The sequence below is a fragment of the Anopheles arabiensis genome, chromosome 3 (genome assembly GCF_016920715.1).
Source record: "Anopheles arabiensis isolate DONGOLA chromosome 3, AaraD3, whole genome shotgun sequence".
Classification (NCBI taxonomy): domain Eukaryota; kingdom Metazoa; phylum Arthropoda; class Insecta; order Diptera; family Culicidae; genus Anopheles; species Anopheles arabiensis.
This window is the reverse complement of record NC_053518.1, coordinates 55,503,071-55,524,615: the sequence shown is the minus strand read 5'-3', so window position 1 is coordinate 55,524,615 and position 21,545 is coordinate 55,503,071. Positions and strand designations below refer to the sequence as shown.

The window sequence follows — 21,545 nt, the reverse complement described above, 5'->3', positions numbered from 1 at the left end:
GAAAGCGGGAGTCTTTTTTTTTTAATGAAGAGCGACGAACGTCTGCTCATTAATGTTAGCGAGCAAACCTCATGAATCCCGCTCTTCTTGCCCATGTCAAGTCTGGGCGCATGAATTGGATTTTTGTTTCAGTCATTAAGAGTTAAAAAAGCATTGACAAATTCTATAACGGCAAAGCTTTGCGCAAATGCTTTGAAGCTTCCCGACAGGTACTTAGGCAGCGCTATAGCGTTAGTATCAGTACCATTTACCCGTCACTCTGGGACCAATCGGAAACGACATCGAACATGAAAAAAAAATAATTTAACTTAAAAACTAGGGGGAAGATAAAGGGTAGAAGCGCAAGCAAAACATTTTTTTTTCTTTGGCACAACAACCGTTGTCGGTCAAGACCTGTCTGTACCACTTGTGGAGTTGGCTTTCAGTCACTTTTGGATTACCTCTCATAGCAGGATAGTCATTCATACATATTGCAGCACGGTGCTCTTGGGGCTTGAACCTATGACGGGCATGTGGTTAAGTCGTGCGAGTTGACGACTGTACCACGAGACCGACTATAACGAACCAAACAAATGGGAAAAGGATTATGGAGAGGAGGAAGAGGTGTAGCTCCGAAGACGTGAACAAAAACAAGACACATATACATTATCGAACACGTGGTAGGGATCTTTGAAATTTTGTGCACACTCGATTGCACATTCTGTATGGAAAAATAGATTTGCGTCAACTGTCTACAAACGAAAAAGGTCATAATCATGCCACCATAAATGTTAATAACAGTGATTGTAGCCAAGTTGGAATTATTTGTACCCCACATTCTGCAAGACGAATTAATGTACTCTCCAACCTCCCCAAAAATCAAAACCAAAATTATATGATTACGCTTAAGCCTAAAGGATTTGGATCAAGGATTAAAACATTCGAATTGCCGAAGCCTTGCAATTCAAAGCTTATTAATAGATAAGCTCACAAAGTCCTCAATTCCTCAATTCGCGAATCATCTCCCTTCAAGTGTCAAAAACAGATTTGCCGATCTGTATGGGATCACACACCACGAATCTTCGTCAGATAAAATTATCGTAATTTAAAAAAAGTTATTCGTAAAATACGGGTTCTTGATAAAAGAAATGAATACACCACCAGAACACTCAGAGCTTGGAAAATAGCGAAAAATAATGTTTAAACGCGTGTTATTACTATTTTTCTCTTGATCTGTCAAAAAATTGCAAGCAACTATTTTTGTTATTCATCCAGCGATGGGTAGCTCGGATTGCTTGAAAAAGATTCACTACAGGCTGCTAGACTTCCCCTACTTCAGTGAAAAAGTGGGTTTGACAGTTATTTTCTGGCAGAACTGCCGTAAGAGAACGCGAGTAATGAAAAATGTCCTATTTTAATAATAACATTGAAAGTACATTTAACATTTTTTCTCATATTTTTATATGCACATATAAAAATAACATCGCGAATTTGTACATAACAAACGATTCCAGATAAGAAGCGAGTAGTACAAAAAGTCAATTTGTTTAACAATAAAAATCTAAAAAAGTATTTTACATAAATATTGGGGTATATTTTTCAATCTCAACTTTGCGGCCCGCGAATCACTGAAAATTTGTTCTTGCGACCCTCTGATGAAATTAGTTTGACACAGCTGCGCTAAAAGAAAGGATATTCGATGCTGTTTAGATTTAAAAAAACTGAAACTGATTTTAGAAAATGTTTAGATTTTAAAAAATATTGAAATAACGCATTATAGAAAATTTCACGAAAAATTTCATTGGGGCTCTAATGCGGGCTTAAGATACAGGATATTTAAGATGAGTTTTTTTCTTTGAGGTGAACATTTGGACGATCCCGTCATATTTCTTACATTTTATGTCTCTTAACGATGAAAGCAAATTCATATGGCTATATGCAATTTGGCAACCCAAATTCTTTAAAGCTGGAAACACACGAATCGAGATTTCGCCGATTTTCTCTGGTGGACTATTTAATGTGCCAGGATGATATATGTATTTGATAAGACATATATTTGCGAATCAAATTATTTATTTCACATAGCTTATGCAAAATTAAAAAAACAACATTCGTAACTCCACACGAGTTTTCAAACAAATCAACCAGAAAAAGCACAAATAATCGGTTCACAATACCGCGAAAATCTAAGGAATACGGAAGCTGGGTATCTCTGCAAAACGACAGGCACGATGGGAGGCACGGAAAATTTGACAGCCTACCTGGTCTACAACTGTTATAAACAAGGCGCGAATTTCGCGGAACCACGACGATCTTGGTTCGTGTATTTCCAGCCAAAGATGAATTTTTGAATGACAGTTCACAAAAAATATTGTTCAAAAGATACCAGGGTTTCCCGTGGTTTCTTCAATACTAAATAGCAACACTTTCATTAGTTTTCCTCAACATCAATACCTCTTTAAGGCCTCAAACACACAGAGTTTCCGCGGGCGTGGAAACGCGTATAACAGTTCCACAGAGATACACAGCATGAGCATTTCTGCATTTCCGAAGTAACGCGTTCAAACGAAATTCATTTTTATGACTAGATTGTTATACGCGTTTCCGCGGGCGCGGAAACGTGCTTCGTGTATTTGAGTTCTAAGTTGACGGTCCCTTGAATATTAGCATTAGGAATTGTTGTGTCCGCACAAATTTAAATGATTACACAACTACGGCAAAAACAGAACATGTATTTGTTATATTTATTATCTTAGGTAATATTAGATGTGCATATAAATAACTAATTTTTTCATAAGTTTATTTTTAATCGTGGCATTTTTATTTGTAATTTTATTTGTATTTTTATTTGTAAATTGGGTCAATCAAAGTGTTGGCCGCTATTATTTATTACTTTCTTCCACCTTTCGGGTAAATCGCGGATTCCTCTTCGGAAAAATGATACGTTTTTCGAGACAATCCAGGTATCCAACAAATTCTGGATCTGTTCATAGGAGGAGAATTGCTGGTCAGCCAATCCATTGCCGGAATCGGAAACAGATAGAAATCTGATGGTGCCAGAGCAAGGATGCGGTAAAACCACCGACAAACCGACGTGACACTTGCGTTACAAAACTGTCCCACACAAAAGTACTGTCATTTGCAATGAAGGCGATCACTTTTGTCAAAATGAGCTCTGTTCGCGGCTTCTTAGATGGAAAACAACATTTCCAAGTACAAATGGCGGAGGAAGTGATAAGCAATATTTTATGAAAATAATTGGACAAAATACCCAGAATTCACATATTTTCACATATTATCTGACTTTGCGGCATCCTGGACAGTTCCCTAGATCACTTATCGGAAAACATTTTTCCGCAGCGCTGAGGACACTCTTCAGCTAGTATCCTGCAAAAAAATAGACCGATTTCTTTTAAAATCTCTGAATACCATCGATAAGGTATGAATGAGAGAAAATGTATGAAATGTATGTGGTCCACTGAAAATTGGACAGTCTTCATTCCATAGCAAAATTACCACGTAGCATGCCAATATTGACCAATACGAATCTAGGATCATTTGATATCAGTTATTAGAGGTCCATCGACTAGATTGGGTGATCTTTAACTTGCCGTTAAAGACCTAATTGTCTAAATGCTAGTGAACATTATTCAGATAGAATAACTCACTGCTTTTAATTGCTTAATTTTTTTCTCAAGGCTTAGTAACAGAGCATGTTTGAATATGTAAATAAAGGTAATATTATCCATCTTTAGTAAGATAATGATGAAGACTTTGAGCCATAAGCCTTTACCTTTGATCAACATGTGACTTTCTTACTAGCATAAAGCCCATCGAGATTAATTAATTACAACTGATAGCTTTGACAAGCCCTACTATCATTCTGGCTTTTTTTTCTTATAAATTGATTCCATTCACGCAGTTTTAAGCTTGATAGTTAAAAAATGAAACATAAATGAATCATGGTTTTTGTTACAACGACCCACAAAAACGGATATTTTTATATATTTATCCACATTGTTATGTCATATCGTCAAGATATCCGAATCACTTATTCGTTCCCGCCTTTTAATTGTAGTATTAAAGGAATTATGACGTCAAATATGGTCCGGAGGATGAATCGTTCAAACACGCCCAGAGTGTTTGCATCCTCTGCTCGAAAGGTCTAAGATTCGTGTCTACAGAGTAGCACAGGGCGGATCAATGTACGATACATCCCACATTTCATGTGGTCTCGAAGCCTTCTAGATCTCAGCAATCAGTGAATCCCATAGTATGCACGATTCCCCTGCAAAATACGTTTTAGGAATTGTTCGAAGTAACGGTCGAAGTAATGGCCGTCCCAAGATACCAGAACTCCTTTACTACACCGAGGTTGTCGCCGTCAATACACTGCCTCCCAGTTGGGCCCTATCATGGGCTCAGCCTCCGGCAAGCTGGTACTTCGTCTTTGTCGCATTGATTTTCAATCCAATTCTTGCTACTTCACATTTTGGTAGGATGTACGCCTCACACACCTTCGCTGTTGTCCTGTCGATGATGTCCTTGTCTTCCGTGAAACCAAGAAATTGGAGAGACTGGTAGAGCTTCGAATGACACCTTCCAGGGCGATGTTGAAGAACAGACAGGAGAGTCAGTCACCTTGTCTCAGACTCCTGTGAGATTCGAACGATTCCGACATCAAGTTTGACACCCTCAATTTGTTCTGCACCCCATTCATGATGGCCTCTAACAACCGGATCAACTGCCCAGGAAAGTGGTACAGCTGCATGATGATCTATAGTTTATCCCGGTCTACGGTGTCGAAGGCCGCCTACAATCAAAATAAGGCAAAGCGTCTCACATTAAAGCTCGAACATGAAGTGGTGTGTACTCTGTTGTGTACGGGCCGTGACATATGAGGTCGATGAAATCGTGGAACGTAGGGGTCTGGCGCTCTCAGCACTTCTGGAAGATCTGTCATAGAGTGAAAATTAGGTCAGTGGTAGATCCGTCGCCCTTTTTATAGACTGGATGAATGATATCCAGCTTCCACTTCTCCGGTAGTTCATCCTGCTCTCAGATTTTTACGCTCAGCTGATGCATTTCGATGGTAAGGTTTTCCGGCCCTATCTTGAAGAGTTCGGTCGCCAACTCAACACTGCCAGGAGACTTATTGCTCTTAAGCTGCTTCATGGCGCTGGTAATCTCATCCAGAGATTATTAGATGGCGGAGGCACCTCGTTTTCTGAGCCAATACTATCACTGTTGTAACTGCTATGTTACTGCTGTGGTAGTTGACATTATCTGCCACTTGCGCCAACCTCTCCTGCATCTGATCCATTAAGCACGTGTCCTTAAAAGTAGCACTTCTACCCTTCAATCACCTCCCGCTCGTCAGTCAGGAGACATACTTCCACATCCCGGCACATTGCGGTTTAAGGAGCAAACCCTCTTCGTGCCTCCTTCAACCTCCTGTAAAGTAAGTGGATGTCCACGACTGAGATGGCTGCTCCAGCAGCTGTTCGTCTGACTCTTCAAAATGGCGTTTCTTTTTCGTGATTCATTAATATTCGCATTATTCGCATCAGTTCCTTCAAATGCACCTTTCGCTCTAGATTCATCATCATCATGATTTAACCGGTTGCTTTGGATCGCAATCGATGATAATAGGCCTTAGTACCATTTTTCGATCTAAAAATTTCGATCGATCCGGCTGTCATATTGGTGTCATTTGACACTCATGTCGCCGCCAAGGTATTTATTTTACTGGTGTTTTTGAAAACTGGTATAACATTACACTCACAGGCAAAATGAGCTGTGCTAAAAAAATTCTATCATTGCGCTTTGTATGGGAAAAAAATCCGCATTGAGCGCATTGAGCTGCGAAAATTATCGTATATCAGAAAAATTACATAAATCTAGGCTGATGTTTTTCAAAAACGTTATGTGAAAGCAAGTAAGTAAAAGTTTTGGTTCTTTTTCAATGTTGTGAGCAATAAAAAATCATTTATTGGTTATTTAAAAACATGGATTTTCTGTCTACACTAAAAACTGAACTCGATGAAAAACTACTTCATGTCGCAGTAGGAAAGAAACAGTTATACTATCAGCATGAGCGCGCTGCCAATATGCCACAAAACACAATTTTTCTTTCATTATTGTATGCCTGCACCCTAAAGGGTGCACCCATAGATAAATCTATGGATTAAAATTGCCACATAGAATGAAAACAACTTAAAATCATGAAAACAGTGTAAAATAAAACTTGATGATCTACGAGAAGCTATTTTGACTCGCGGGGTAAAATGGGCATACCCGTCAAACATTGTGAGGGTTGCGAATGATATCTTCTGCTCGAAATCTTATGGTATTTTAAATAATCTTTGATTTTCAGTCATGGATTTTTTTTTGCGGTAGTATTTGTCGAAAAGACCACTATTTAAATTTTTGTGGATTTTTCAAAATAATATGTCAAAATTCAGGTGTTTTGTATGCTGCAATTTGCACTGTTATACCTGCTCTCGGAGTGCTATAATTATAACTGCCAAAACTAAGGGCGAAAAAGCTGCCTAGGATCGCATGTTCTTTAATGCGAGGGCTCTGGGGCTGTGAACTTGAATGGCCCTCGCGCGCCCTCGCAAATCGCTGTCAATTGCATGGCGGGTAGCGACAACATGTTCTAGCTGGTCGTGGAAGCTCAACTTTTCGTCAAGGAGCACTCCAAGGCATGCTTATGCACTGGATGGTAGATCCATCTAACGCGTACACCAAGGGACACCGCTTTCTCGCAAATGTAACGATAACACATTTCTCGACGCACAATTCAAAACCACTCTTAGAGCACCAGGACTGGCAAGCACTAAGAATGGCTTGAAGGCGGAGTTGATTTGACCGGTCGCGGATCGGCAGGAACAGCTTCGCGTCGTCCGCGTATTTATATAAATGACGAATAACAACGGTCCAAGGTTGCTCCCTTGAGGCACCTACGATGAAACAGCAATACGGCGCGACATTTTGGGTCCCATTTTCACGCAATATGAGCGACCGGCAAGGGAGGAGCGCATCCAGACCAGCAGCTGCACGGGCAGTCCAAGCGTCTGAAGCTTCGCGAGCAACAAGGCGTATGGAACGTTTATTTATTTATTTATTTAGTATAAAGTATCGAGCCTCCATGGCCTGCATACACAATTAAAACTAATGTCTTATAAACTATGTGTTCCTAAAATTAGACGTAATGCTAGTACATTTCGGTACACTAAAGGACAGGTCTACAAAATTTGAAAATAAATTAAAGTTTTTGGACATTAATAACAACGGATCCCTAGCACAGAAAAGACGATAACGAAAGTCAGTTATTAAAAATTGTCGAGTTCTTAAAGGTCTAGTAGGGACATACAAATTTACATGACTTAGCAATAGAGGTGCATCGATTCTTCCAGTTAATAGTTTAAACATAAAAATTCCTTGGGCAACCATTCTTCTCTTTTCCAAAGTTTCAAGCCCTAACAACTGACACCTCGTATGATAAGCTGGTAGCACGTCGTTATGTCTCCACGGAAGCCGCTTAATAGCTACCCGGGTAAATTTTCGCTGGAACCTCTCAAGCCTCTCAATTCTAGTAACTTGCTCCGGAAACCAAGCAACTGAAGCGCACTCAATCACAGGACGAACAAGGCAACAGTAAAGTGATTTTAAACAGAGAGGGTCATGAAACATTTTGCTACTTCTAATTATGTGTCCAAGAGTCCTGTTAGCCCTAGCAATTACGTCGTCAAATTGTTTGTCTAAACAAAATTTCGTGTCTAAAATAATGCCTAAGTCCCTAACAGTTTCAGATCGAGGCAATAAAGTGTCAGAAAGAACATAATCTTAATAATCATCTTAATACGTACTGAACGACGCGAAAGGTACGAATTTAGCCACCTAACTATGCTGATATAAAAACCAAATTTTAAAAGTTTGCTAGTCAAAGTATGGATATTGACGCTATCGAAAGCAGAGTGAAAATCAACAGTATCTACTTGGAACCCCTTTGTCTAGCTGATTGTAAGTAAAATGCAAGAACTGCACTAAGTTTGTGACGGTGGAGCGTACAGGTAAGAAGCCATGTTGCAAAGGTGTATATATGTTAATAGCGCCATGCATTATATGTTTATGGACTAATAATTCGAACAGCTTACTGGGAGCACATAGCATCGAAATAGCTCGATGATTTGAGATGGAAGTTCTGTCACCTTTTTTGTAAACGGGAAATGTCCATGACTCTTTCCATAGGTCAGGGAAGAAACCAGTGCGAAGTGAATTATTAAAAATGGATGCTAGTGGTGAAGCCAATTCATCGATGCATGATACGATCACTATTCCCGGATATGTTATCGGGTCCAGAGGCTAAGGAGGGTTTCAGCTTTGAATCCATTGAACGAACATCATCGATAGTAAAAGATGGCAATGAAATGTCTACGGAATCTTGTGCCACGAAACGTAACGCTTCCTCTACCTTCTGGTTTTGTTCGGGAAAGCTCGTGCAGCTACGCGCAAATAGCTCAGCAAAACCATTACATATTTCTCGCGTGTCAGTAAACAATCGACCATCAAGTGTCATGCATGATGGGAGGGAAGTACGTTTCATCTTACGGTCCATAAAGTTCCAAAATGATTTTGGACAAGCCCGAACGGATAACTGGACACGGCGAATGTAATTAGCATACAATTTTCGGTTATGAAACATGAAGATTCTTGTAGCCTCCAGGAAATTGCTTCTATCGACTTCATTGCGTGTACGACTGAATATACGATACGCAGAACGACGCATTCTTTCTAACCTTTTAAGGTATCTAGTGCACCATGGTTGAGAATTTGTAAATATTCGTTTAGGTACGAATTGTTCAATAATGTTTGACACTGCTGACATAAAGTATTCAGAAGCAGCTTCTACATCCATGTTTCGAAGTCTAGTCCAATCAGTGTCCCTCAACGCTTGCTTTATGCTAACAAAATCAGCTCTGGCAAAAGTATAAGCAGATACAGCACCAAGCAAGACTATGCCGGAATTATCGTCTGAACTAGTGTGGGAAAACTGCAGCTTGATTTCCAATGGTAGATGGTGGTTATCAACCGGAACAATCGCGACAAGGGAGACATAGACTGACTGCATAGGCACGCTATCTTCAAGATCATTTGATACGAACACAAGATCAGATCAAGATACAGACAAGATCCAATTGCCTTCCTAGGTCATTTACTATGCCACTGATTTGTTTTAAGCAATGATAATTTATCAAATCCGAAAAGCGATTTTGACCAGGCATGGATGACGCGGGTTCATAGTGCCTATCAATAGCACGCCAGGAGATCATTGGTTGGTTGAAGTCACCCAATGGACACATCGTATCGTCGAAGGCAGCCTTGATGTCCGTGTAGACCTCGTCGATCTGTGCGCCGGCATCGATGGTCCTGTGGCAGAGGTTGACAAAATCAAGCAGGTTGGTGGTGGTTGAGCTTGTGGATAAATCCGTGTTGTGCACGGCAGATATAATTCGAAGCAGCGGCGAGTAGTGGCTCGTACACTAACAGCTCGATAACCTTAGCGCAGGTGCTAATCGACGTGATGCCGCGGTAGTTACGAAAGTTAGATTTGTCCCCTTTTGTATGCACTGGAACAAAGCACAATGTCTTCCGGCAGGCAGACAACGTGTAAATTTACCCAAGTAGCTATTAAGCGGCTTCCGTGGAGACTTAACGACGTGCTACCATCTTATCGTACGAGGTATCAGTTGTTATGGTTTGAAACTCTTGAAAAAAGTAGAATGGTTGCCTAATGATTTTTTATGTTTAAATTGTTAACTGGAAGAATCAATGCACCTCTATTGCTAAGTAATGTTATTTTGTATGTTACCATCTTTTCTGTGCTAGGGATCCGTTATTTTTGAAGTTTAAGAATTTTAATTTGTATTCAAATGTTATTGACTTGTCCTTTAGTGTCTCGAAATATACAAGTGTCATACGAGACTGCATTGCGTCTAATTTTAGGAGCCCATAGTTTATAACACATTAGTTGTAATTGTGTATGTAGGCCATGGAGGCTCGATAACTTAATAATAAATGATACTAATAATGGCAGGATAGATCCTCAACCTTACCGAGTCACAGAAGATCGACGTCAGGATAGGTGCAACCGCAGCACCGCAGCGCTTGAGTAAAGAAGGCGGAATCCCGTCCGGTCCCGGGGCAAGCGATGGTTTCAGGCAGCTAATCGCTTTAGAAACCGAAGACTCGTCGATTAACGGCAAACAGGGGGTCATGGCATCAATCGGAACGTTTGCCAGTGCATCGATTACAGGGTTTTCGAGGATTATATAGACATGTTCAACGAGTTGTAGATTCGTTCAGGCATATAATAGACTCTTTCAGCGAGATATAGAATTGTTCAACATAAAAATAAAAATAATTATAGTAATTGTAAACCTAAAATTATATTTTTAAGAGTTCAATTCTCTTAGTATTTGCTAGTTGCTAGTTGCTAGGGGCAAGTTGTGCACTTTGCGTTATAATTTAATTTCAACCTGGCTAATATTTCCACTATTGTGGGAATGTTACATTCGATATGTAATGCAGCTGTGTTGTACCACCGAGGGACTCTAAGAATAGCTTTCAAAAATTTGTTTTGGGCTCTTTGTAGTTTTAATTTGTGTGACTGGGCACAATTTGACCAAATGGGTGAGGCGTATGTCATAATAGGCCTAACACATGCTTTGTACAATAGCATTTTGTTTTCGAAATTCAATTTCGATTTCCTGTTAAGAAAACTGTACAGAATTCTAAATAGTTTTTCACATTTTACAGTAACATTTTCTGTATGATATCCGTATGTCAGTCGTTTATCTAGTATTAGTCCTAGGTATTTAGTCTGATTTTTCCAAGAAATTTCACAATCGTTAATTGTTAGTTTAGTACTTGGAAGCTTCCGAGCACAGGTATACCTAGTGAAGAAGATAGCTTCAGATTTGCTTCCATTTAATTTAAGTTTCCATTTTGTGCAGTATTTGCTATATTTTTTCAGAGCAGTATTTAGATTTCTAATTATTGTTTTTGGACTTTTCGCTGAGGATGAAAACGCAACATCGTCAGCATAAAATAATTGCTCACAGCACTTCATGTGGGGTATGTCTGAGATATATATATTAAAAAGTAAAGGCGACAGAACGCTGCCTTGAGGAACACCTGCCTTTGGCGTATATGTACTTGATGTACTGTTTAAAATATGTACTTTGTTTTGGTGATTTGAAATGAACGAATTTACTATATTGATTAAGTAGCTGGGAAAATTTAGTTTGATGAGTTTGGAAAGTAAACCTTGATGCCAGATGGAGTCAAATGCTTTCTCAGTATCAAGAAGAACTTGAAGGTTGATTTTCTATTACATGTGTTATGTATGATATTGTTTGTTAATCTATGGAGTTGGTGTGTGGTAGAAAGAGAGGGACGGAAACCAAATTGACTTTCCGGGATTATGTTGTTGTTGAATTCGGCTTTCTAACAATTTTTCGAATATTTTACCTAGGCAACTAAGAAGGCTAATCGGTCGGTACCTTTCTGGTTGAATGGGATCCTTGCCTGGTTTGGGTATCGCGATAACTTTAGCTATTTTCCATGCATTTGGAAAGTAGCCAAGTTTTAAGCAACCATTGAGAATGGTATTAAGGTATATAATGGCTTTTGGAGGTAACTTTTTGAGTGTGTAGTTATTTATGTTGTCAATATCCGATGATTTTTTCGGTTTGAATCTTTTAAGAATTTGTGTAATATCTTTTGGTTTGAACAGGTTATTTTGTATAAGTTCTTGATTGATACTGGGAAAGTTTTTAACGGTTTTTTTCACTTGACGTTCGGTTGGGCTTGTAACGGATGTAGGTGTAGACATGTTCGGTTATACTGTAGAGCTGTCACTTTCGTACCCCTTGGACTGCAGCTTGCATCATTCTCATCAGAAGGTAAACAAACGGTTTTCGAAAAAATATGCTTTTTTCAATTAATTTATGTATTAACCAGCTTGAGGAATGATTATTAGCTACTTTTAGACTTTTAAGAATGAAAAATAGAACCCTGCGGCACAGTGTGTAAACAAAACAAATGACAGTACTACAGAATCGCTGAACATGTCTACGCCTACATCCGAACAATTTTATATCTCGCTGAAAGAGTCTATTATATGCCTGAACGAATCTACAACTCGCTGAACATGTCTATATAATCCTCGAAAACCCTGTATATGGCTCTCATCTGTTACCGCCGGAGAAAATGTGGCGGCTTAACCTTGAGGCAAAAATGTCACAAACTGCGAACGGGGTATGACCGCTCTGTCGGTTGTAGCTGACGAAGGTGGGGAAATCAGACGATTTTCGCCTAGCGTCAACAAATTTCCAAAGCTCTCGAGAGTTTCCGCGCTAGCGCAAAGCTATACGGCACACATACGCCCGGTAGCAGCTCCGATTGTATCGCCGATAAAGCGAGTGCGCGGTGACCTAGACGTGGCGAGACACCTTCGAACCCGACAGTCGCAATGTGCAGAGGCCTTAGCTTTTTTTAGCCTTTGTAAGTGCCGGTCACCCCAGGGAGGGACTCGTTTCAGACGCTTGAATAGTGTACACGCATTCAACGTTTGCGACATGAACCGTGCCAAATCGTCAACGGCGAGTTCAAGGCAGGTGTAGCTGGAACACTAATGAAACCATTCTGGCCACGTTAGAGAGGAAGATGCTCAAAAAGATTCTTGGCCCCGTATGTGTGGAAGGACAATCCGCTATGACCTGGAGCCGTTATAACGACGAGCTATATGAGATGTACGGCGAACTCACTGTCGTGCAGCGTATCAAGCTCGACAGGTTCCGGTAAAGTCTTTTTAGGCCGTCCACAAGGACAGAGCAGGCCTTGTAGACCTACATTGTGGAGGAAAGATGACGTGGAGGCGTCTGCCATTAAATCGGGTATAACAGGTTGGTAGACAAAGGCCCGAGACCAGGCAGGCCAAGACCGTAACAATACTTACTTACTTACTTATCCGGCGCTACAACCGCTTTGCGGTCTTGGCCTGCCTCAGGAGTGTCCGAAACCGCTCACGGTCTCGCGCCTTCGTCTGCCAGTCCGTTATCCCGGCCTTAATGGCGGACGCCTCCACGCCATCTTGCCACCTCAATTTGGGCCTACCACGCCTCCTCTGTCCTTGTGGACGGCCTAAAAAGACTTTACGGGCTGGGTCGTCCGTTTCCATGCGTACAACATGGCCAGCCCACCGGAGCCTGGCGAGCTTAATACGCTGTACGACAGTGAGGTCGCCGTACATCTCGTATAGCTCGTTATTATAGCGGCTCCTCCATTGTCCTTCCACACATACGGGGCCAAGTATCCTTCTGAGCATCTTCCTCTCGAACGCGGCTAAGAGGGCTTCGTCAGATTTGGACAGTGTCCATGTCTCAGAGGCGTATGTGAGTACTGGTACTATATAGGTACTATATAGTCCCAGCTTCGTCTGTCGCGACAGGTTCTTTGAGGTGAACTGCTTTTTCAGGCTGTAGAATGACCGGTTGGCAGCCAGCATCCTTGCGCGCAACTCAACTTCCATACTGTTGTCGTTGCTGACCTTTGACCCAAGATAGGTGAATTCTGGGACGACTTCAAAAGTGCGTTCACCTATCTTTACATCACGCCTACGTAGATTCGGATTATTTATTGGTAGGTCCGCTGATGTTGCCACCATCAGTTTGGTCTTTGCCTCGTTTATCTGCAATCCGAGGTTCTCTGCCGCCTGCTCAATCCCTTGGTAGGCTTCTGCTACATAGGAGAGCCGCAGACCAATGATGTCTATATCATCAGCGTATGCCAGGATCTGGGTTGACTTATAGAAGATGGTTCCCGTAGTCTCCACCCTCGAGTCGCGGATGGCCCTCTCTAGCGCCAAGTTGAATAGGAGACAGGCAAGCCCGTCCCCCTGGCGCAGACCCTTGGTGGTAGCAAAAGGTCCTGAGAGTTTTCCATCCACCCTCACCTGGCATGTGACGTTGGTCATAGTCATTCTAACTAGCCTTAGCAGTTTGGCCGGGATTCCAAATGAGCTCATAGCGTCGTACAGTTTTACCCTGGCTATGCTATCGTATGCGGCTTTGAAATCTATGAAGAGATGGTATGTGTCGTTTCTGTATTCAGCCATCTTCTCCAAGATCTGCTGCATGGTGAAGATCTGATCAGTGGTTGATTTTCCGTTTCGGAATCCTCTTTGATAGTTTCCGACTATCTCTTCGACGTGCGGGACAAGGCGATCCTGAAGGATCAGGGAGAATATTTTATAGGCAGTATTCAACACCGTAATACCCCTGTAGTTGTTGCAGTCCAACCTGTCTCCCTTCTTGTATACGGGGTAGATGATGCCGAGATTCCAATCACAAGGCATCGATTCGCTATCCCACACCTCAGTAACAATTTGATGAATCTCGTTTTCTAGTCGTGCACCTCCATTCTTGACCAGTTCAGCTGCAATTCCGTCGGTTCCGGGTGCCTTGTTATTTTTCAGCCGACGGATAGCCGTAACAATACAATACAATAAAATACTTCACTACCGCAGCTGTAAACATGTTTTTAGGCATGTGTATGAGTACTGATGACTAGTATTGAGTCAAACGATTCATTTCTCGACGCAACCCGGATTCGGATGCGAGTCTATCGGAATCGATTCCGACCCAAGCGTGTAGCTTGAGCGTAAGGTCAAAATCGAAATCAAGTTCGACCCGTGGTACGGGACAGTCGGTGCAATGAAGCATAAGTGACATCGACCCGTTGGTGCAGCGAGTTCCGGCCGGGCCTTGAACCTACTTTGGCTCGACCAAAGTCGCTTATGCTTTATTGTACCTACTGCCCGCGAACATACAACGCCCACGGGCTTCCCCCTGCCGAATGCAGAGCCGATAGCATACGATTATATCTTCGCCAAGAACGTAAGAGCGAAAGGTTTATACCATGAATGTACCCGGAAGGTATGCATGCTTCACTCATCAGGATCTAAAGGCAAGGACAAGGCAATCACAGCGACAAGTAACACAACTATTCGATTCGGCTCGGTAAACGTCGGGTGGGCGCCGGAACGCAGAGGAGCAGACTTTTTCATGATTTTGTACCACTTCGGCTGTTTTGGACCTCATGTGTGGATGCTCGGACTGAACCTTTCGGGTCGATCCGAATGCAAGCATCGAAACGTGAGGTCCAAAACAGCCAAAGTCATACAAAATCATGAAAAAGTCTGAGCTCTTTCATTCCGTCATCCTCCCGACGTTAACCGAGCCGAACCCAATAGTTGTGTTCGATATAAATATAAAAAAAATATAAAAAATTATATATGTATAAATAAATGTGTGTGTGTGTGTGTGTGTGTGTGTGTGTGTGTTTTATTATTATTTTTTTTTACAAGGAGGGGGAATCTTCGAAAGACACCCGTTGTCGCACGGGTGTTGACATGGGATTCTTACCCAGTAAACCCCCTCCTTGGGCCATATACCCTTTCCTCATGGGTTCACCTTTCGGTATGCTTTTGGGGAAGGGCTTATGCATTAGCATTGCATCCTCGCTATTGCACAATGAACCAGAGTTCGCGAGAAAGATCAAAAGTACTATCAAACATCACACAGCTATAGAGCTCACAATCAATACACCAAGCACTTCACATACTGCTCCATGGGGCACACACACTACTTCGCATACTGCTCCATGGGGCACACATACAAAACACTCCAAACCGTACCACGTTCACACGCGTCCCAGGTCCAGATCTCCTCTCCACAGTTGGTCCAGCCTTGTCAGGATCAGTCTCATACATGTTGTTGCAGCTTCCCACAACTCTTCGCTATGTAGCATCAGCTGCACTAGGTTGGTCTGTCTTACGGCGGTTCTGCACTTCGTGTCAAGCAGCTGGCGCTCCTCTAGGAAACGTGGACAGTAGAACATTACATGTTCCGCAGTCTCGCTTTTGTCCTTACATACTGGGCATCGAGGTGAAGAAGCGTGCCGGAATTTGTAGAGGTAGCTCCTGAAACACCCGTGGCCAGAGAGCATCTGCGTGACAAAATAATCCACGTCACCATGTTTCCGGTTTATCCACATTGCTACATCGGGGATTAGCGTGAAGGTCCATCTCCCATTACAAGCGTTATTCCAAGCCGCCTGCCATCTTCGCATGGACTCCTCATTTGCCACCTTTGGGGATACAGCACGAGTATCTCCCGCGCATGAGCTCTGGAAATTTACGGAGTCCTCCTCTAGGGTGATGCAAAGGGGCATCATACTCGCAATTACGCATACTGCTTCATATGAGATGGTACGATACGCTCTAGCAACGCGTATGGCCATTTTTCGGTGCACCTTATTTATAGCGTACTGGTTCGGTTTATTTCTTAGTATGTGTGCCCATACTGGTGCTGCATACCTTATATTAGAAATGGTTACGTTGGCATGTAAGCGTCTTATTGTGCTGCTTGGACCACCTATGTTGGGTGTAAATTTAGCCAACGCGTTTGCAGTTTTTGTGGCCTTTATGCAAACTTCCTCAAGGTGCTTTCGGAACTTTAATCTGTCATCTATGATAACTCCAAGGTATTTGAGGCTTCTTATAGATTCTATTTGCTTAGTGCCTACCATTATGTGCGCTTTTTGGACCTCCTTGTGGCTACTTATGAGAATAAATTCCGTTTTGGCGTGTGCTATTTCCAACTACATTTCTCGCATCCAATCGTCAATCCTGCCGACAGCATCCGTAGACAGCAACTCGACCTCCTCTACACTATTTCCTACGACAGTCAGTGCAATATCGTCTGCAAACCTGATGACCTCAGCTCCTGTGGGTAGGGCCAGAGTTATAAACAAAATCACGAGTTATAAACAAAAATGTAACTGTCAAAATTATCCCGAACGCCCTGTATATATGCTCCCCATCAAATCTTTTCTAACCGTAGCAATAGACGATGCGCAATCTCAGATTGCGCATATATTTATCTGTCAAACGGATCGTTTTGATATATTTATCTGTCAAAAAATATTTATATATCTCGGACACATAATCTTGAAAATTTATGCACAATCTTGGAGCAATCTGAAATTGTATGGAAATGACGGTTATAGCTCAGGGTTGGCTACGCGAAATGACATATGCTTTGATAAAACGAATATATGCGCAATCTGAGATTGCGCATCGTGTATTAATACGGTAACAGAAACTTTCAAATAAGATCGATATAGCAGTGGAGTGGAATGGAGTTTGCCGCCATAGCAACGTGGTTAAAATCTCGAGCAGTGGGATATGCAGTTGAAAATTTCAATTCAGTTAAAAAAAACCATTACAGTCCGATAGCCATATCCACTGCTCAACCCCAGTTGATTTAACAGTGGAAAACTAAATAATATGAAAAAAACATGTTTACAGCAAACAAAAAAGGATGTTTTATCGCCGTTTGAGTTATTTGAGATGTTTTATCACTCGATATAGCTAAAATATTGATGTTTCGAAAATATAAAAGTATCTGTTTTAATAAAGAATCAAAACACATAATTTTAGGTTCAATCTTTATGGTTCAAGCTAAGAAATGAGAAACCAACAAAAGAAATCATTTTCGTATAATCCTTCCCATTTATCCAACCTTATGTTGAGTACGTTCAGTTGACATAAACAGAAGACCGTTATCAAGAAACTTCCAAGGCTGCCATTTGCATGACACCAAGGCGGGTGACGGCTGGTTAGAATCGGATTCCGACACATGGATGAAACGAAATTGAGAAGACCCGTAGGATAACTAGGTGCAAGGAAATATAAGCAACTCCTATCCCCTATCCTATGGAGTGGCGAGTTCCGGTCTGAATGTTTTCTTGCACCTATCGAAGATGTTACGCCTACTTGTACCTTACGGACTGTCCCCAAAAACTCCGCTTCCAACCATTAGCATTCCGCGTCCTATTATTTCTTAATTTTGTACTAATTACATGATAGATCGTATTTGTATTCACAATTTTGGTTACGTAATGCCAAGAGCATGTGATACCAAAATATTTACATTTTTTTTATTTGGAAGTTACAAGATATATTATTATAATATTTATTGTATTCTTTATTTTCAGGAGCAGTAAAACTCATATGATTGAATTAAGTACAAAATAGCTGCCAATACGGCAGGGGGAATTGTAAACTACAAGATATACAGATTTCCAATAATTGTGCCCGCTGCCAATCTCGTCTCCTATCTGCTCAATAAACGCCACAAAACGAAACGTTCCGCGAATAAACGGCGTCGGAGTGTCCGTGGACAAACCCGAACGCCGTGTCTTGTTTCAATTTTACCGATGTCCACTAATGAGCCGGACTCGGCAGGAACATCTTCACATGGACTAAGACGCCGCACAACGCAAGGTCTACTAAAGCACGCGGAAGCAGCAGCTACATCTACAGCCTCTGCATCGGAAGCAGAAGCCGCGGTAGCCGCTTTGGCTTCGATGATGGAACCACCAGCCAGCATTATTATGAAAGCTGCTGCAGCAGCGGCGGCGGCAGCTGCTAAGGCTGCCGCCGGATCTGTTACCACTAAAGAGGAACCGGATTGTGGGGAGATAAACGATCGTGTCGCATCTTCAGTTGATTCTAGTATGGACAGTAGCGCGCTAGCAAATTGCCTTTCGAGCACAATCTCATCCTTACGTAGTTCTGGGAATTGTAGCACTGGAAATGGTGGTGGAGGTGGTAATATTAGTGGAGGAGACGACAACTTGTCAGACAATTCAGAATCTACATCTGGAGCAACGACTACGACGTCGAGTACCGCAGCAGCTCAATTATTGGAAAATCTCAAACATAATCTGAACCATCATAACCACAATAATAACAACTCAAGCGTGATCAACAACAATAATCCACTTCACATCAACAACAATAACAACAACAATGGCAACCGTAAGCTTTTTGAATGTGATGTCTGTAATATGAAGTTCTCCAATGGAGCAAACATGCGCCGGCATAAGATGCGCCATACTGGTGTAAAACCGTATGAATGCCGAGTATGTCAAAAACGATTCTTCCGTAAGGATCATTTGGCGGAACACTTCACGACGCACACGAAAACCCTACCGTACCATTGTCCAATTTGTAATCGAGGGTTTCAACGGCAGATTGCAATGCGTGCACATTTCCAAAACGAACACGTTGGTCAGCACGACCTCGTCAAGACCTGTCCCCTATGTAGCTATCGGGCAGGTACGATGAAATCACTGAGAGTGCATTTCTTCAATCGGCACGGTATCGATTTAGATAATCCGGGACCTGGAACGCCGTCGTCATTGCTACTTGCCCTTGATCAACATAACCCGGCAAACTTGTTGCCGGCGGCACTGGCAGCTATGAACGCTGTCAATGCCTCGTTTAGCGATGGAAGTGCAGCAGCTGCGGCAGCTGCAGCAGCAGCCGATTCTATGCAGCGATCAATAGACAACGGCACACCGCCAATGCACTTTCTAACCCCGCATGTCGAAATCTCGATGGATAATGTGGATGATGACAACAGCTTACCACTTAACTGTAGTCGTGATGGCCCCACCGGTACTGGAAATTCCGCCGGAAATCAACAGGAATTACACCAAGGGAACTCCTCGCACAACGGAACTCCTATGCTGCATTCAAACGGGCCTAGCCCTGGTGGCAACAATGATCGCAACACACCGACAACATCATCTACATCTGCAACGATCTCTTCTGCGCTGGACATTCATGCAATTGTGCGGCCATCTAATGGTGGAACACCAAATGTAGCGTCAACTGGATCTCCGGTTGGTTCGCCTCATTCGGCAGATTCAAACGCTCCTTCCAGTTCCCAATCTTCATCGTCGTCGACGACTAATACGATGCTTCCGACATTAGTACAAAGCTCAAGGCATATTATTTTTGATAACCCTATTACACCATCGATTAGCTTAATACCTATAAAGCAGGTAAGTCACAATATCATTTTCTTGTTTAAAGTTTAGTTTATTAAGTTTATTGGGATGATTCTAAACAAGGTATCAGGTAACATTGAACATAGTTTCTGTGAAAGTTATGTTGACATTATCTTTGTTTATTGATTAAATGGTTCACTCAATTCCAGAAAGGTGTTTAAGCATGGATTTGGTCAAAAATTAGAACAAAAAATATATCAAGGCAAGATTAATCACCCCAAACTCAAAAACCTTCACGTATTTTACTTAAAACAAAGTATAATTTTAAAAGCACTACAATCGAACGCTCCTTACTTACTTGCTTATCCGGCGCTACAACCGCTTTGCGTACTTGACCTGCCTTAGAAGTGCTCGAAACCGCTCACGGTCCGTTATCCCTGCCGAGGCGTTCGGCCTCTTGCCATCTTGCCACCTCAATTTGGGCCTACCACGCCTACCCCCTCTGTCCCTTTGGACGGTCTAAAAAGACTTTACCAGCCTTGACCAGCCCATCGGAGCCTGGCAAGCTTGATACGCTGCACGACAGTCAGGTCGCTGTACATCTTGTATAGCTGGTCATTATAGCGGCTCCTCCTGAAACTTTACTTCACGATATTTTGTGCCATAAAGTCAATGGTCCCGTGTTCCTTCGCCATTTGTCTTATTGAACGTAATGAAATCATTCAAATCTTCTTTTTGATAGCAGCGATAACCTTCGGAACCCGAATGGACCTCAGGCGACCTGTGGCTACTTTCGCGGATTCTTGTCATTTCGTTTCTCGGTCTAAACTCCTTTTGACTGTCTATCAAGCCAATCTCAAGCCACGACGATTGAATTGTCTTTTTGCAACATTCGCGCGTGGGACAAATCACGAATACGCTGCCACTTCGTCATGGTATAACTGTCAACATAGGTAAATATGTTTTTGTATGCACATCCTAATACGGTATGACCTATAGGATACTTACTTACTTATCCGGCGCTACAACCGCTTTGCGGTCTTGGCCTGCCTCAGGAGTGTCCGAAACCGCTCACGGTCTCGCGCCTTCGTCTGCCAGTCCGTTATCCCGGCCTTAATGGCGGACGCCTCCACGCCATCTTGCCACCTCAATTTGGGCCTACCACGCCTCCTCTGTCCTTGTGGACGGCCTAAAAAGACTTTACGGGCTAGGTCGTCCGTTTCCATGCGAACAACAAGGCCAGCCCACCGGAGCCTGGCGAGCTTTATACGCTGTACGACAGTGAGGTCGCCGTACATCTCGTATAGCTCGTCATCCTCCATTGGCCTTCCACACATAGGGGGCCAAGAATCTTTTTAGCATCTTCCTCTCGAACGCGGCTCGTCATATTTGGACAGTGTCTTTTCAGGCTGTAGAATGACCGGTTGGCTGCCAGCATCCTTGCGCGCAACTCAGCTTCCATACTGTTGTCGTTGCTGACCTTTGACCCCAGATAGGTGAATTCTGGGACGACTTCAAAAGTGCGTTCACCTATCTTTACATCACGCCTACGTAGATTCGGATTATTTATTGGTAGGTCCGCTGATGTTGCCACCATCAGTTTGGTCTTTGCCTCGTTTATATGCAATCCGAGG

At 42.4% G+C, this 21,545-nt stretch overlaps 1 protein-coding gene across 9 annotated transcripts in view; it reads left to right on the top strand.

Moving 5' to 3' along the window:
- The window catches only part of LOC120901955 (ikaros family zinc finger protein-like), a 73,272-nt gene that overhangs the window by 31,743 nt on the left and 19,984 nt on the right, over nt 1-21,545 (top strand). For all 9 annotated transcript variants that reach the window (XM_040310343.1, XM_040310339.1, XM_040310344.1 and 6 more), the window contains one exon: nt 18,109-19,965. In XM_040310343.1, coding sequence (XP_040166277.1) covers nt 18,331-19,965 — 1,635 coding nt within the window. In that variant the 5' untranslated portion in view covers nt 18,109-18,330. The remainder of the gene's footprint in view (nt 1-18,108; nt 19,966-21,545) is intronic.